Below are 16,963 nucleotides of genomic sequence, written 5' to 3'. Positions count from 1 at the left end.
GGGCGGATGCTCTACCACAATACCGCGGAGGCGGCACACCTGTCCAGAGGACTGCATATAAGATGGTTGGTTGTGTATCAAGTGGCTTCCAGTTACGATTTCTGTCAATGAGCACTGTCAGTTATGCATCAATTTTATTCATGCTGACCTTTATTCAATACTTAAGTTTCTTGTTTAACCCCACTCTCAGCAATATTCCAGCTAAATCATGTATGTATCATGATAGAAATCAACCAGGTCACAGGGCGTGACCTTCCAATCCATAAACAATGATAAAGTATCCATTTACGACCATCACAGGTTTCTAGAACCAATTCTATCCCAGAATCCCCACAGGGATGAGTGAGTATGGTTTTACGCAGCTTTTAGCAATACTCCAGCAATATCACGGCAGGGGACACCAGAAATGGGCTTCACACATTGAACCCATGTCGGGAATGGAACCAAGGTCTTCGGCGTGACGAGCGAATGTTTTAACCACTAGGCTACGGACTGCCTCCAACAGGGATGAAACAATACCTGTCAGCACCACAAGACATCATGCCGGATAATGGATGAAGGCACAGCTCACCAAGTAATGGCAGTACCAAAGAGTGTTTCAATCAGAAGGATGCCATACACAAAACAAACCAGCATGTTCTAGGATAATTACAATTTATTTCATTCACTCAACATTCACATAGTGACTTGTACACGTTCTGACTAAATCGGTGACATATATCAGAGTATTATGACTCCCACACAAACATGTTTAGCATACACTGTATCACAGCCTGGCAGTGACAACCCCACTACTTCCACACCACCGCAGCATCGCTCACTTCTTGTCAACTAGCGCTGACATCTCAGGAATAACCTGCAGGAGAGATGTTTCATTGTGAGAGACAACACAAACCATGAAGTACTGTCAAGAACAAACTTGACTTATCTCAGAAGCTATTTTCTTATTTTCGATTTCATTTATGACATCTAGTGAATGAGTGAATTTGCTTCATGTCAGTCGGCAATATTCCAGCCATATCGAGGAAGCTTGTTAACAACTTATGTGCCAGGCCAACCAACAACGATCCAAGCTATCAGGGACGATGACACAATCAGCCTGGTCCTACATTATGACCACCTTATCCCCACTTTGGTCAGCTGTTATGACATGGATGACAATGGGGTTTTGTTTGCTTGTTTGTTGTTTAACGCCGCACTCAGCAGTATTCCAGCTATATGATGGCCATCTGTAAATAGTTGAGTCTGGACCAGACAATCCAGTGATTGACATCATGAGCATGATCCATGCAATTTGGATATGATGATGCATCAACCAAGTCAGCAAGTCTGACCACCTGATCCTGTTAGTTGCCTCTTACGACAAGCATACTACCTTTTACTGCAAGCATGGGTTGCTGAAGACCTATTCTAACCTCGATCTTTACGGGTCCCAAGAATGAGGTAAATGGGTCTGATATCACATGTAACAGTACTGGTGATAGTAGAAGCCTACATGACTTGCCAAATGTTATCAATGCCCCTTCTGTTACTGTTTACGGTAAGGAATATTGTTTTACTGAATACACTACAGTACAAAATTACAATCACATAACTGGTGTGTCACCTCTAACTCAGTGCACTGATATCACAATTACGCCAATGCATTTAGTGTTTAAACTAGAACATAATTTCAGATATATTTTAAACATAGCAATATCAAGATGAATTGACTAATTGGAAGGACTGGAATTACGAGGACGTCCAGTACATCACATCTAGAGACGACTTTAATTTCAAAGATACCAGCACTAGGCTATGGTCATCACCAATCTTGCATTAATCAAACAATTGTTTTAGTTGAATGGTACAAAGGATGTCAATATGATTAGTATACACTACGTTCCTTCATCACCTGGGGATACAGCCTCTTTGCTATGTGCTATCTACATTTAACCTACAAATCGGGGCACGACATGGTTCAAGCCAGTTGGAAACCAGGTCAGACCAATGAGCACTCATATTACATTACATGTGCTATGACACTGCCGCCATCTACTCTCCTCATAGCTAGTATGTCAGGGAGCAGTTGGGTATGCACACAATTCATGCATGAAGCTGGGCTTGGATTTTTTATTTATACACAGCCATATGTCACTGCTTGACTAAAAATACATTGTGTCACCACTAAACTGCTTATCAACCCAGTGTATTCACGGGCGATAAAGGAACACTGATCGGTACAGAGTGGATGGGTTGCACTGTCCGATAGTATCTCTGTCTGTCTCACCTTGAACAGGTCGGCAACAAGGCCATAGTCTGCCACTTGAAATATGGGAGCTTCTGGGTCCTTGTTAATGGCCACAATGATCTTGCTATCTTTCATCCCTGCCAAGTGCTGGATAGCCCCGGAGATTCCCACAGCAATGTACAGGTCCTGGAGAGAGTGGTCAGTCATCAACACCAGTAGACATGCATTTCAAATTACAACTTACTTGCAAATTTTTGGAAAACACAATTCATAGAGAATTGATCATGGTCTTCACAAACTTGATAGCTACAATATCAGAATCAAAAAAATATTTCCAACAATGAATTGTGATTCCACAGTTTTCAAATTCTTATCAGAAATATCAGCTCTTTATTTCTACAGTTATTCCACTCACTGGTGCAACAATCTTCCCTGTCTGTCCAACTTGCATGTCATTAGGGACGAAGCCTGCATCAACAGCCGCGCGAGATGCTCCGACAGCTGCCCCCATCTTGTCAGCGAGATCGTACAGCATCTTGAAGTTTTCACCATTCTTCATACCACGCCCTGAAGCAAGGGAGGTAACTCAGGTATCACAACATGCATTATATCATTTAGGGCTGGGACAAGTCCAAATTTACTGCCTGGGTACCCATCCCCCTATTACCCAACCCTACCCGGGTACCAGCTGTAGGTCTCAAGAGGTAGGTACAAACTGTCCGATTGGACCGTAGCTCTGGTAAAATGTGTTTAGATACATGTATGAAACGATCTGGTATATACACTGAAGTTGACTGAAGTTTTTTTTTTATTCAAACAAATAAAAGTCAGAAGGAATGGGCGTAGTTGTCAGGAAAAACTGCAAACATGGGTTTTTCAGATTAAAAACGATGTTTTATTGGTCTGTTTTCAGTCGTACAATTGGGTATCTCATACCTCTAGTCGCACGTTAAAAGGAAGCCAGAAGCTGGAATGTAAACAATAAACTTGTTTCCGTCCGGTTGCGCACGCACCTCCCGATGATATGCCACAAATCTCGAAGAATAAGCCATCAAGCAGGACTGGACTGGATTACTTCCCAGTGGGGATGGCTTGGTGGGAACGTACGACTGAAAACAGACCAATAAAACATCGTTTTTAATCTGAAAAACCCATGTTTTAGTCTGTTTTCAGTCGTACAATTGGGTAGAATTCGACGGAACACTGGAAGGAGGGTCTGGAAAGTAATCCGGAAGTGACCTCTGTCACGTCGAATGTACCAAGTTCCTCACCCCTGTAGTGACAATAGAACATTCGACCAGATGCACGGACGAGACAAATTGTTTATCACGAACGCACAGCATGGTTAATGCTCATCGACACACAACTAGTTATCGATGCGACAGGACAACTGCACGCGTCAGTTGAACTGCGATCGAAGTGGTCGACGTATAGTTTAGTTACAGAGCAACTCGAAGTATACAAGGTAACTAAAACAGCATGTTTAATGCTCTTCGACCCACAAGTAAGTATCGATGCGACAAGGCAACTGCACACGACAGTTGAGGTGCGATCGAAACGTGGTCGGCTTATAATGTAGTTACAGAACGACTCGTCGTAGGCAAGGTAACTAAAACAGCATGTTTAATGCTCTTCGACACACTACTAATTATCGATGCGACAGGACAACTGCACGCGTCAGTTTAACTGCGATCGAAGTGGTCGACGTATAGTTTAGTTACAGAGCAACTCGCAGTATACAAGGTAACTAAAACAGCATGTTTAATGCTCTTCAACCCACAAGTAACTATCGATGCGACAGGACAACTGCACACGACAGTTGAATTGCGATCGAAGTGTGGACGGTATATAATTTAGTTTAAGAACGACTCGTCGTATCCAAGGTAACGAAAAATAGCATGGTTAATGCTCTTCGACACACAACAAATTATCGATGCGACATGACAACTGCACACGTCAGATGAATTGCGATCGAAGTGTGGTCGGCGCATAATTTAGTTACAGAGCAACTCGCAGTATACAAGGTAACTAAAAAATAGGAGCAGTACTTCTTGTCTGAGACAATGTCGAAGGCGACCTGATCGGGAGGCTCGTAAGTCTAACTAGACAGGTAGCGCAGAACGATATCGAGGTCCCAGGCCGGCAGTCGGAATTAATGTGACTCATCTTCAACCATGAAGGCACGTAGAATTTTCTGCAATTCCGGTATTTTAGTGAGCCTGTCGCCCGTAGGAGACGGCTCGTCTAGGTAGAAGGCGACCCTGATCGCCTGCCGATGGAGCCATTCTACGACCGTCTTCATGATCCGTGTGATGAAGTCTTCCCCCTACCGGTAGCTCGTCTAAAGGTAGTAGGCTCCGACAACGGTGACGGCGGGGAAAAGGGACCTCACTACCTCCCCCGCTGGCTCGCTGTCGGCAGCATAGCAAGCGGTTGTAGCTGGAGACGAACAGCAGTGTCCATGGATCCCCAATGCCTGTCTACTACAAGAATCTTGGAGGGCGCTGGTTTCTTGAAGAGTAGCCCCCAATCCAAGTCCCTTCTCATGAGTGACGAAAACGGCATGCCAGAGATCGGGTAACGCGATCGAACAGGTGGTTTGCTGAAACTCTGCCCCGGCAGAGCAGAGGCAAGTTCTGGTCCATATCGTGAGCCATGGCTCTGAAGACATGGCTCTGAAGACGAGGGTGCCGATCGGTCATTATCTCTACGACGCTGTTGTCACAATCCATCGTCGACGTCGATTGTGTAGGCGTAAATGAAGGAACCGGTGTACAGGACGATGGTCCATGGACCTCCGACGTAGTCGAACCCTTCTCGGTCGACGCCGTCAAGGCGAGTACCGCCGCTGTCATCTGGCCTATCAAAGCCGGGTCGATATGAAAGTGAGACGAGGGTGACGATCGATCATTATCTCTATGACGCTGATCTTCAAAAAACTCCCTTCGAGAGCGTCGCACGTCCCCGTGGGGACGAGGGCTACGATCTCTAACTGTAGAAGTACTACGATCCCCATCGTAGTTATCGTCCGAATCGAACTCCCGACGACCTCGAAGGCGACGAACGTCCTCATGTCGTTTACTGTCTCTCGACTAGGCACTCGACCTGTCGTCCCGTGAACGGGAACGACTTCTAGAGAGGGATCTGTGTTCACTGTCGACCCGCACGTCGTAGGTAGGACGAGATACGGACCGACTTGGGACCGTAGTCCCCTCGTGGTCCTCGTCACCACCCGGTCCCGTCGTAACGGGGGTGGCTGAGTGACGCTCTCAATCAACCGATTGACGAAGATCAGTCGTGCGGGTAGTATCATCAGCAGGCGAACGGTCACGTGTCTTGTCGAAAACATAAGTTGACTGAGGCGGGTCTTTTTCAACTGATTTCTTGGGTGTGGCCGACGTGCCACCCCCAGGGCCAGATGTAGGGGGTGCAGAGTCCAAGGATCCACCCGATGACCTCCTCTGCTTGTAGCGCTGGTCAGTAGCCCGCTTCGCCAACGCACGAAGATACAAGTTAAAGTTGATAGAAGACAAATGCTCACATTCTTTACAACGTTTATTCCACGAACACGTTGAAAACCCGTCCTTATTTATCCAGGAAGGACAATACTTGTGAGGATCTACTTTAGACAGTTTTCCTTGACACGAGGCACAAATGCCCGACATGTTGCCAGGTGTATAATCAAGTGAAACACGTGTTGAACCCAAACAATGGATTACCAAGGATTACATTCCAGGAGTCTACAGGTAAGACATATAATATTATTACTGTATTAGAACAACAACTGTAAACACACGATAAGTACTAGTAGAATACAAACTAGCAGTCTATCGCGAAAGTCCTTCTCGAGCGACCAGCTCAGAGGCGCGCTGAGAGATTTGTGGCATGTCATCGGGAGGTGCGTGCGCAACCGGACGGAAACAAGTTTATTGTTTACATTCCAGCTTCTGGCTTCCTTTTAACGTGCTACTAGAGGTATGAGATACCCAATTGTACGACTGAAAACAGACTAAAACATGAGTAGTTTAAACATAGAGTTTTAGATACTAACCACGGGTCCGGGTAGTCCTGTGGGTCCACCTAGTACCCACCCAACTCGAGGACCCGAGTTACCCGTCCCAGCCCTAATATTCCCACTGAAGTCCCACACAACGTACACAGAATGTAAGTACGCTGATACTGAGGAACAGAATGACAAACATTGGAAATTCCCATCACAACCTAATAAAGGGAAGTTGCCCTTTAAACAAAATAGTTTCATTTCAATTACAATGGATTCTTACAGAATAGGTATGACTATATTTAGGCATCCAAAGAAAAACATATTGGTAATTATTTTCTAGCTGGGGTCCGGAAGCAAGTGAGATATATATCATTTCTAAGACAACTGATTCCTACCTCCTGAGATGACCGACTTGGCACTGGTGAGGTCTGGTCTGTCACTCTTGCTGAGCTCCTGGGACACAAATTCTGATGTTGCTGAAGGCGTGGCGGCAGGAGCTGGTGGACAAAGCAAATAGGAAGCAGATGATCATCAATATCAAACAATTTACTTCTCACATTTCTTTGGTGTGTTATTGAAAAAAAAATGCATGCAAAATCTTGCAATGTGAAAGAGAGAGTGCTCTTATACATTGCTTAAGGAAGTAAAGCAGAATCAGGTACCTCTCATTCAATGAAATCAATAGCAGACAACAATCCTATGAAAGTATGCTAGACTTGGAAGTAATTTCTTGATCTTTATGGTTGTAAGGTAAACTTTAATATTTTTAGGTCTAATGATTGCTAAATGTTATTTGTCATAAATTACTCAGCAGTATGAAACATGTTTTTCAATGCACTGATCAAAACCTAAAACCCAATATGTTATGAAACGACAACACTGTGTTGATGTTAATACCTTCCTCTTGTGCTGCCGAGCCCGAGTCTGCATCGGCTGCATCGAAGGCCGTCCCTCGCACCGTGATCACCTTCACACTGTCATTCGACTTGAGGGTCTGGATTGCATTGCCTACAAACACAACCAGTACACAGCACCTCAAATGCAGAAGCCTTTATATTAGCACTGAGTAAAGCACTTCCGTAATAACAAAAAACAATGTTTTCAGAAAAACAACACACAGTTCATGTTTACTCTGTGAACTGGGATTAAGAAAGTTCAAAGGCAATAAACTAATTGAACCAAGAACAGTTCAGTGATTGGTATGCGGAGAAGGTGTCAACAAGCTTGACACGAGTGGATAGAACTTTTGACCACAGCAGTGATAACTCACTGGATGCCTAATTCCTATTCTTTGACTGACATTGTTATATACTTGTTACAACTGCTGCTCAATAAAACGTGTTTATGTTTATATTCAAGTTGGTATTTCTGCTATCCAAAGTGTGCAGTGAGGCCGTCTTATTGTTGATAGTCATTTGGAGACAAAAGTGCGAAGTTAATTAATACGAGCAAAGACCACTCACATTTTTCGTATTTAATTCATGCTTGCATTAATTTCAAGATCTACAGTATTTATGTCTACATGCATGTAAAAATGTCTGATTAACTCTTACTTGTCACCCAAAATTGATATTTAAACCCACTCAATACTAAAGGTTATTTACCATACTACATCACTAATCTCTGTGTTATGTGTAATTTGTCATGCTTTCCTGGGCGTGATGTCATCCAACTGTGGATACGTCAAGATAATGTGCACATGTCCCTATGTTCTACAGCAGTGCATCATTAATTTATGTGACACTGGCAGCAGACCAGCCTATGTTTCAACTTTGATGAATTAATGGGACTGGGGTGCAACCTGGTTTTGTTTGGTGCAATGTGATTTTCATGTCCACCTGCACCTGGTGCAAGTTAAATCAAGTTTCTTAACAGGAGCCCTGTACACCATGTATTATACACTGCATAAAATGTCTAACAAAAACGCATGTAGGATATTTAAAGGTATTGAGGTACTACAGTACCATAACAGTGATCAACCTCAAGGTAGATCATTTATTTTTTAGTGTAAAAATATCATTACTACTTATCCTCACTCCTACTAATTGCTTATCTCATCTCATATCAGAAAGGTAGTGGAAACTTCCTGAACTGTGATCCCAAAGAACAGAAAGAACAGCTACTTGTGGTGAAGTGGCTTTAGTTGCCTTAGATCTCGCCAACTGGTCAACTCTTCAATTTATCGTCATCAGCAGTGATACCTCTGATAGAGCAGAAGATCACGAGCACGAAGTACCTTCTACTGCTTTTGATCGCGCTTTAATAGCCGACAAGAACTTGCTTTCCAGACCTCACCGCAACAGCATGGAAACCAATCCTAAACACTCCCAAACTGGCCAAACCGCCTTCATCCTCACACAAAGCAAGTTCATCCAAGACCGGATCTCTCCAAGCTTCATGCATGGAACATATTACAATCAGCCTCACTAGAGTGAGTGAATGAGTTGGGTTTAACGCCGCTTTTTAACAGTATTCCAGTTATATCGCGGCGTGTCAGCTTAATGTGGGACGAAAGCCCGTAGTGATGCAGGTCTCAGACGTTTACCACTTCGATGAAACCCACGAGCACGGGTATGGTGCTGACAAACCTAGAAACATATTTGGGGGGGACCGGGATTCGAACCCACGATCATCAGTTTCTGGCATGCCCAAGGGACGCAACTCTGCACAGCGAATCGCGGCGCCTTAGACGACTGGGCCACCCGTGCCCCCAAGCATCACTAGAAGAGGATATTCAACCAGAGCAGCTAAAGCAGTCGAGGTTGATAGGATGGTTCGGATTACAGAGCTCAGAATTATTATTCCAACTACACAGATGGGAGAGTGATGAGTCTTCTGGCTAGGTCACGTGGTTCCGGTGCACCTAATGGGCTAAGGGTGCGTTGGGGTGAGCTATCATTTCTGTTCTCTGGGGACATGATTCAGGAAATTTCCACTACCTTTCAGAAATAACATGAGATAAGCAATTAGAATGAGTCAGGATAAGTTAAAATATGTTGAATTGTCAAAACTGAATTGTTGTGCATGTTAATACAATGAACCTCCCCTACCCTAATGTTGCAGGTCAACATACCTGCATATATTGTGCGCACAAACGTGTCAGGTGACTGGATACCAATAATATCTGAGATTGCAGACACATCAAGTTTAGCTGCGACCCTTGGTGCTAAGCTCTGCAAAGAAAAATTTCTTATCTACACAAACAGAAAAGATAACAACAAAGAATTACAATGTCCACACAGTACATAGGTAAACATCAACTCCAGATCAACAGGACAGTTTTATTGCACAGACTTTGGAGTGAGTGGGTGGGTGAGTGAGTACAATTGACTAAGGTCTTAATATCCTGTATTATTCATGTTCCATTATTCAGCATTCCCTGAAATGGGTTTCATGATATGAACAGCTTAATGCATGAATACTGCCAATGTGAAACATTACCTTTCCAAGTGCTGTGGCCCCTGCCAAGATGTGTGTGAACTTAAACTGGCTCTGTGTTGCCAGCACAAGGGGAGTTAAGGCCTCTGAAATAAAAACAGCATCAACTACATTAATAAAACAAGGAATCACCTGAATTTCAAGAATAAACATTCTTTTTTATTTTTCCTTCTCACAAGTGAGTGAGTGAAATGGATTTTACACCATTTCGAGCATTATTCCAGCAATATCACCGGAAATGGGTTTCACACATTGGACTGATTTGGGAAACGAACCCAGGGTATTGGTGTGACGAGCAAATGCTTTAACCACAACAAAACTCTTAAAACTTAATAAGTGTCCTGAACATTGCCAAAGGTTTTCTCTGCTTCTTTGTTCAACAGACAAGTTACTCAAAACTAGTAATCTCATTTTCACTGCCATGTTTATAGTGTTGATATCTACCTGCATATGCATGACTAATTAAACAACCAGCCAGTGTATAAGTAACTCCTTTGATAGGCATTTAGAAGCTGGAGTACTAAGTAAGGATAAGAAGTTATGAATAAACAACTTCTTTATTACAATTAAGAGCGCCATTTCAGTGTAGGTTCTATTCTAATGGATAAGAAATTGCTCTAATTTGGTACCCTGACTAATTCACTCGCATAAATACATAGTTATGAAGTTTACAATAAATAAGAAGCCAATCAATGTCTGTCTGTGTAGCATGAATGAACACTAAGATGTGTCCAATGACAAACATCATGCTGCTGGTATCTGGACATAAACACAAACCACATACATGCAATAACATCCAGTTTTATAGATGAATGATTTACTTACATCGACTAAACATCTCTTAGCAATTCCTGTCACATCTTCCCAAGGCAAGTGAGTTAACTACTATAAAAGTCCAGTTTCCACCCTTGCCGAACTAGGCTGGTATTATGGAGTTACATTTTGGCTGGACTAATGAGTCTATGCATAGTCCAATCAAAATCGCGCACTGAAATCTAAATCTGGTTCGTAAAGTGTCATGCAGATTTCGATCGACTGCAGGATTTGCAAAGCATGTGCACCGCTAACTCGTTGTCAACAGATATTTTCTAAATCTTTTTATGTTTTTAATCAAGAATATTTGATGCACTTCGCAATGTAAGACTTGTTTTATCACAATATAGATCTTGATTATCGATCAGATCGTCTTGACTGGGCGCCACCGTTTTGTTTGAAGCAAATGCAAGTGATACAAGAGGGTGAATTTGATTGGTCAATAGGAGAGGCATAGAAAGGACATAACTCGTAATAGCCACTGGTGGCGCTACGATCGACCCCAGGAATTCCAGCCTAGTTCGGCAAAGGGTGGAGACTGGACTTTTAAAGTCAGTTAACTCTCTTGCGTCGGGAAGATGTTCCTGTCATGACTACCCAAAAAAGGACATCCATTGTGACCTATTAACGTGATTAATGTCAGATGATTTTCAGCATGTTTAGGTATGGAAGTTATTCTCATGATGCAATGACCACAACACAAACTGACCTGGAAGAAACCCCTTGAAAGCATCACTGTCTGCCAAGAGGACCTTCTTCACGCCAGCTACCTTGCTAACCTCCTCTGCAACCTGTGAACAAACAGTGATCACTCAGCAGCATTCTCAGGGGAAAAAGGAAAAATACTCAACACATTTTATCTTTAAATGATCAACCAATGTATGTCTTTGACCTTATATATACACTAACAGCGTTAGAAATTGGGACTAGTCCTGTAGTCCTTGCCAAACTGCCCAGTAGTTAAGGTATCATTAGGACTAGTAGAAATTTGCCATTTTTAAGGGTTTTGCTATCTATATGTTATCATTATAAGGACTAGTGGATTAAATATGTTTCTAACCCTGACTAAGTATAGTGAAACCCTGCTAATCTTGATTGTACCCTCTCTGTGAGGACACGTCACCCAATGTCTGGAATAATTAAGGCAGGATTATATGTAGAATTTTAGAAGTGGTAGGCAAATTAGGAAAAATTGTAATTTTGTTTAAAAGAGACATTTTCTTAATTTCTTATTTTCTGAAATTGAGAGGTATTCTATTATTGATTATCAACATCGCATTCAATGCAATAATGTTAAAGTGAGCATTTAAGCCTCTTCCTCCACATTGGGCCTTTGTATTGTTTTTCAGGTATATCGAGACATGTATCATTTCGTGACCTGTCAGACATAGGATTTTTCACTTGATTTCGGGATCATTATTTGAACTAACAGTTAAATGGAAATATTTTCTTCAAGTTTATTGATGTTAAGTCTTGATAATGAAACTATTGTTATTGTAGAAAACGGGCTTTGGTACCATCTTGTACACAACAACTGAAGGGTTCTGGGTGTGTATGACCACAAAATGAACACCAACAAATGAAACAAGAAGCAGTGTGGACATATCTCCTTCCATGGTAACATGTTCAGCTGTGAAACATTAAACCTGTACTCACATATAACAGTTTGTGAAGGTCTTACTGACTGAACTAATGGGATTTTTAAAGTTGGAATTCTGTATACAAAACTGAAAGTACACTGTCATGATTATGTTGATAGTGTATGTAAACATAACTGATGATGGCCATTTTATTACTAACATTAAAACATGTATGAGGTTTCAATTTTCAAGGGTTACCTTAGCGCACTGAGATCCGGCTACAAGACAGGAGACCTCACCACCCAGTTTGGTGGCAGCTGTGATGGCATGGAGAGTAATTGGTGTCAGTTTTTCATTGTTGTGTTCCACAACAACAAGCGTACTGTTGAATCTCTTGAAGACATGCACCTGGAAATGATGTTCATAACTTACAGATGCATCTCTCAGTGTTATATATGTCTGTGGTTACTGACAGCAAGACTTAGGTCCTTTGCCTTCAGTCATTAAATAGTAACAATTTTACTTGGTAAAAATCGCAATGAATTGGTTTTGAAATCCTATTTCATCAGAAAAATACTGAACACAGCAATGTTTCTTCTTTATTCTGCTTCTTTCACACAGGTCATGCTTTTTCAAACTGCTGAACAGATTGGAATGAGCATTTTCTCAAAGTTAACTATTACAATACAGTGTAACATCCCAAGTGGGACCAAGAAAGAGGACACTTCAAGGCAGAAAATTCTTATCTTACACTTAGCAGTTTTTCAAGGTAAACCAATCTATCACTTATGATAACACTATTTAGTAGTTGTACGACTATGTAAGACAGTAAAACCTATCAAAACTCTTTTTTTTTGCCACTATCAGCAGTATTAACGCTGTCCAAAAACGTTACATCAATATTCACCTGATTAATACCACAGTTACCACAGCCAGGTCCGGACGCAACACCACATTTCAAGGTGTGCCTAAATTTCAGTGCCGCGCTCAAATTTTTGGGCGTTTGTCATATCGACAACTATTCCTCCAAATGTCAACGCTCCGAACACTATCTACCGTGGGACATAATGTGTATCTATCCTTAGCCCTTGGATCCCCTTTATGTTCAATCACCCCTTTACAGTCAGTGGGGTTAGGTAGCCGTTGAGTTGTTAGTTAATTGTGTTGGGGTAGGTTATCCCGAACTCTATTTAGCCCTAGTATTCCCTTTACAATCAAACACCCCTTTAATCATGAGGGTTAGGTACCCACTTAGTGGCTATTACTAGATTCTATAGACAAAAAACAGTGAGAAAGCAGGATGATGGGTTTAGTGTCACATATTTTGGCTACTGGAAACTGTCCTGGAATATCCACACAAGCCATTTTCACCAGTTACATTTCTTCAGTAATGATTCAAAAGTCGACTGAACCTTGTGGCGTCACTAGCCATGCTTATACCTTCATCATATTTTTACTATGATCCACATTATCCTTACAGTGTTCCCTCCCTCAGTTGGTTAGCTGTCGGGCAAACAATTCTAAGGTTGCGAGTTTGTGTCCGACAGATTCTCACAAAAACTGGTTGCCTGACTTAGTGACATTTGAGATCATCTTCATGAGGACTTGTGTTGCTGTATTCTAAAGGTGTTCTGATCTTTTGCTATCTTTTTATTTTAAAATAAGAAAGTATTATTTCAGAAGGAAAATAAAAAATACAATAACAATGCTTTGTCTGAATAGAATGTATATTAAACGCTTTATGTTTTGATCTGTTAGGTAACTAGAAAAAAAACACAAATGCGTATTTCATCTGGAGGGCAAAGTCCGAGGTTCGAAGACATCCTGAAACACCATCAATTACCTACGTTTTGAAAAGTCTATGTCATTAAACTATTCTTTTACCACACTACACAAAGTATACCTAATACAGTGAGCTATACCAAACCAAAAACTACTGTTGAATCAAGATATATGCAAGCATGAAAATAAACGGCAAAGGTTCTGTTTCATAACACATAAAAAAGGAGAGATGATCAAAGGCAATGTTTGAGCTTTGCTCCTGGTCCGATTTGTTGTCACTAACAGCGATACATATTACACGTGTTGTATAACTATTAAAATATAACCGAATAAATATGCTTACACCCCTCCGTACACCCTGCAAACATGCCCTGGATAACATTGCTGTCAGTCTGCGGTGGTAGTGGTGGAAACTCTGGAAACTCTGGAAACTCGTTCGCTAGGGTCAAATTTAGGTTACTACTATTTTCCAAACGAATACCTACAAACCATGCAGAATATGTTTACTTTTTGAGCTTCAAGGCTTCAGATCAAAGCAAAACAAATTAATATTAAATTTTTAAAATATTTCAGAATATATAAATCAATTTGCTCAGTGAAATGTTTCCTGTTAATTTGGTTTTGTATTTAAATCCACACTCGCAACCGAATAAGTAGTGAGATATCAGGTCAAGGCCGTCAAGGGGAAGTAATTTTCAATTTGTCCAAAGTGCAGCATACAAAGTGAATGTATTACGTTCGAAACCACTTATACCCATATCCACTTTGTTTGTTTTTACTCATTTTGTCATCCTATTTAACCAGTTGAATACGTTCTCATTCTAAAACTAGTAATGCTTTTGCATAATAAGACCTCACATTGATTTATATACTGCATAGGGCAAATTAATTAAATGTTGTTGCCATATAAATACTACATTGTGCTTAAATTAGAACACAATCACATATACTATGCAAAAAAACAACAAGCAAAGTGATTTTAGATGTATGTTTTATATATGATATAAATAATCAACAGATGGTAATCGGTTGTTCAAAATTGGCACACATCATATTGTCATTGAACAAGGTTCCAGATGGCACACATGGAACAGTAGATTTTCAAGATCTGTTCTCATCTTGTCATCTGTTCATCTATTCTGATCTTGTATGGCCACCAATAGAGCCCAAAACCGACTGGCATCGTCGTCCCATGGAAGCAATCAGATTCCGAATTGTGCCCTGGGGAATGTTCGCCCACTCTGTCTGTAGTGCTTGTGCCTTCTGTCGGAGGTTCTGTGGATGTTGTTGACTTGCTCGCGGTCGTTGATAAAGTGCATCCCGTAAATGTCTTGTTGGAAAATGATGTTCGCTAGTTGCAAGTGGGAAGGACGTGTGGCCCAAGAATCTCACCCGTGTAACGTTGTGCCGTTAAATTCCCCAGAACTTGCACCAAGACGTACTGTTCTACTAGTGTAGGAGATGGCTGCCACCGTCATCACAATACCACCACCGAATTTGTTCACTTCCTGTATGCGGTTTTGTGCATAACGTTTCCTGCGACGTCTGTGGTCACGACGTCTCTCCATCGCATGTCTCCGGCTTGTCTCTATTGACGTCGCAGCCGACGATGCAGGTCCGTCAAATTGACACCTCGAACTGGACGTCTAGCGCGAATACCTTCAGCGCGTAAACGGGTCCTCACTGTCTGGACTGACATCCCACGCAATCCTGATATTGCCGTAGTTGTAGAGGTGGTCGTGGTGGTTCCTTCACGTACGTGACGTAGAGGTATGAATCTGCCCTGTGCTCTAGCAGTGATACGTGGTCGACCGGATCTGGGAAGGTCATGACGTTGTCCTGTGTGTCTGATAACGGTTCCAGTCTTGTAATGGTGCTTGGTGCTACGTGGAAAAACCTGGCTATGCAGCTGAAGATGATTCTCCTGTTTGCATTCGGCCGATGGCGTTTTTTGCGTTGGGCATCCGTCAGTCGAGACATGTTTTCGCTGTTTATTTGATGATATGCACGTTGATATTGTGATGGCATGAAAACCCAATTACGTTTTTATAGTCCATTCGTGTACAAGTGATATTTCACGTCAAGTCACGTGTTGGTATATTTCGGCGCCAGGCTCTCACGTGGTTGTTTTTGCGATTTTTCCATCTTTTCATCAAATGTCTGCAGTACCTACCTCATTCTTTCCATACATATCAATCCCGATCCATGCAGAAATGACTAATTCATTTTTGGTATTAATTTTGTATGGATGTCGTCAACACTCTGTCAGATTTTACTATTTTACTATTTTTGCGTTTCCTTTTTTTTTTCAGAATATTCTTTATTCATGCACTAATGATTATTGGGTTACCTGTTGTAGTAGTAGATTAGTCAATGTCCCATGCTTTCAAAATATTATTTGATCAAATAAAAATATACTTAACGTAATAATCACGCTTACAATTAGAATAGCCGGAGTCGCTTTGATATTAAGAGAGACCACATACCGGTGTATGGTCTCTGATATTAACATTCTTTGAGAGCGGCAGATGTTTGTGCTAATGTGTTCACAGGAATACATAGCTGTACACACACAAAAAAAACAACATATTTTTATTGACGCATTTATATCCTACGAGGCCGAAGGCAATACGTCTGTGTTTACTTGTGTACAGCTACCAGGACGGATGTATTCCCCAATTGGTACCTCACATCTGAGGGTTTGGAGCCTCGCTTGATCAAGTCAACAGTGGGCGAGAGTCTGGAGTTTGTCTCTAGCTTTGACACCCCCAGCAAGTGGAAGAGGTTTGATTATGAGCTGAGCAATGGTCAGAGAAGGACGGACCTGAGCGGCAGATGTTTGTGCTAATGTGTTCACAGGAATACATAGCTGTACACACAAAAAAAACCAACATATTTTTATTGACGCATTTATATCCTACGAGGCCGAAGGCAATACGTCTGTGTTTACTTGTGTACAGCTACGTACGTATGAAGTAAGGCGAATTCTATGGATGAACAATTTCTTTATTTCAATTAGTGCGACGTTTCGGTGTAGATCCTAACATCTTTATCAAGCAAGTGATGGGTAGTGCTAAACTACATAGGTATATATACTTACTAACATCAATGTTTATA

At 41.6% G+C, this 16,963-nt stretch overlaps 1 protein-coding gene across 1 annotated transcript; it reads right to left on the bottom strand.

Annotated features, from left to right (window-relative positions):
* Positions 1-637: 637 nt before the first annotated feature.
* On the bottom strand, positions 638-14,312 carry LOC124113384 (electron transfer flavoprotein subunit alpha, mitochondrial-like). The gene is made up of 10 exons (XM_046473688.2): positions 14,190-14,312; positions 12,323-12,472; positions 11,194-11,275; positions 9,675-9,757; positions 9,307-9,406; positions 7,131-7,241; positions 6,629-6,730; positions 2,646-2,797; positions 2,270-2,416; positions 638-856 (listed from the first exon to the last, which is right to left on the bottom strand). The coding sequence occupies exons 1-10, from the start codon at positions 14,226-14,228 to the stop codon at positions 818-820; spliced, it is 1,005 nt and encodes a 334-aa protein (XP_046329644.1). The 5' UTR covers positions 14,229-14,312; the 3' UTR covers positions 638-817.
* Between the last annotated feature and the right edge of the window lie 2,651 nt (positions 14,313-16,963).

Source organism: Haliotis rufescens, unplaced genomic scaffold, assembly GCF_023055435.1.
Source record: "Haliotis rufescens isolate VD_foot unplaced genomic scaffold, xgHalRufe1.0.p SCAF_1, whole genome shotgun sequence".
Taxonomy (NCBI): Eukaryota; Metazoa; Mollusca; class Gastropoda; order Lepetellida; family Haliotidae; genus Haliotis; species Haliotis rufescens.
This window is presented reverse-complemented; position numbering and strand designations above follow the sequence as displayed.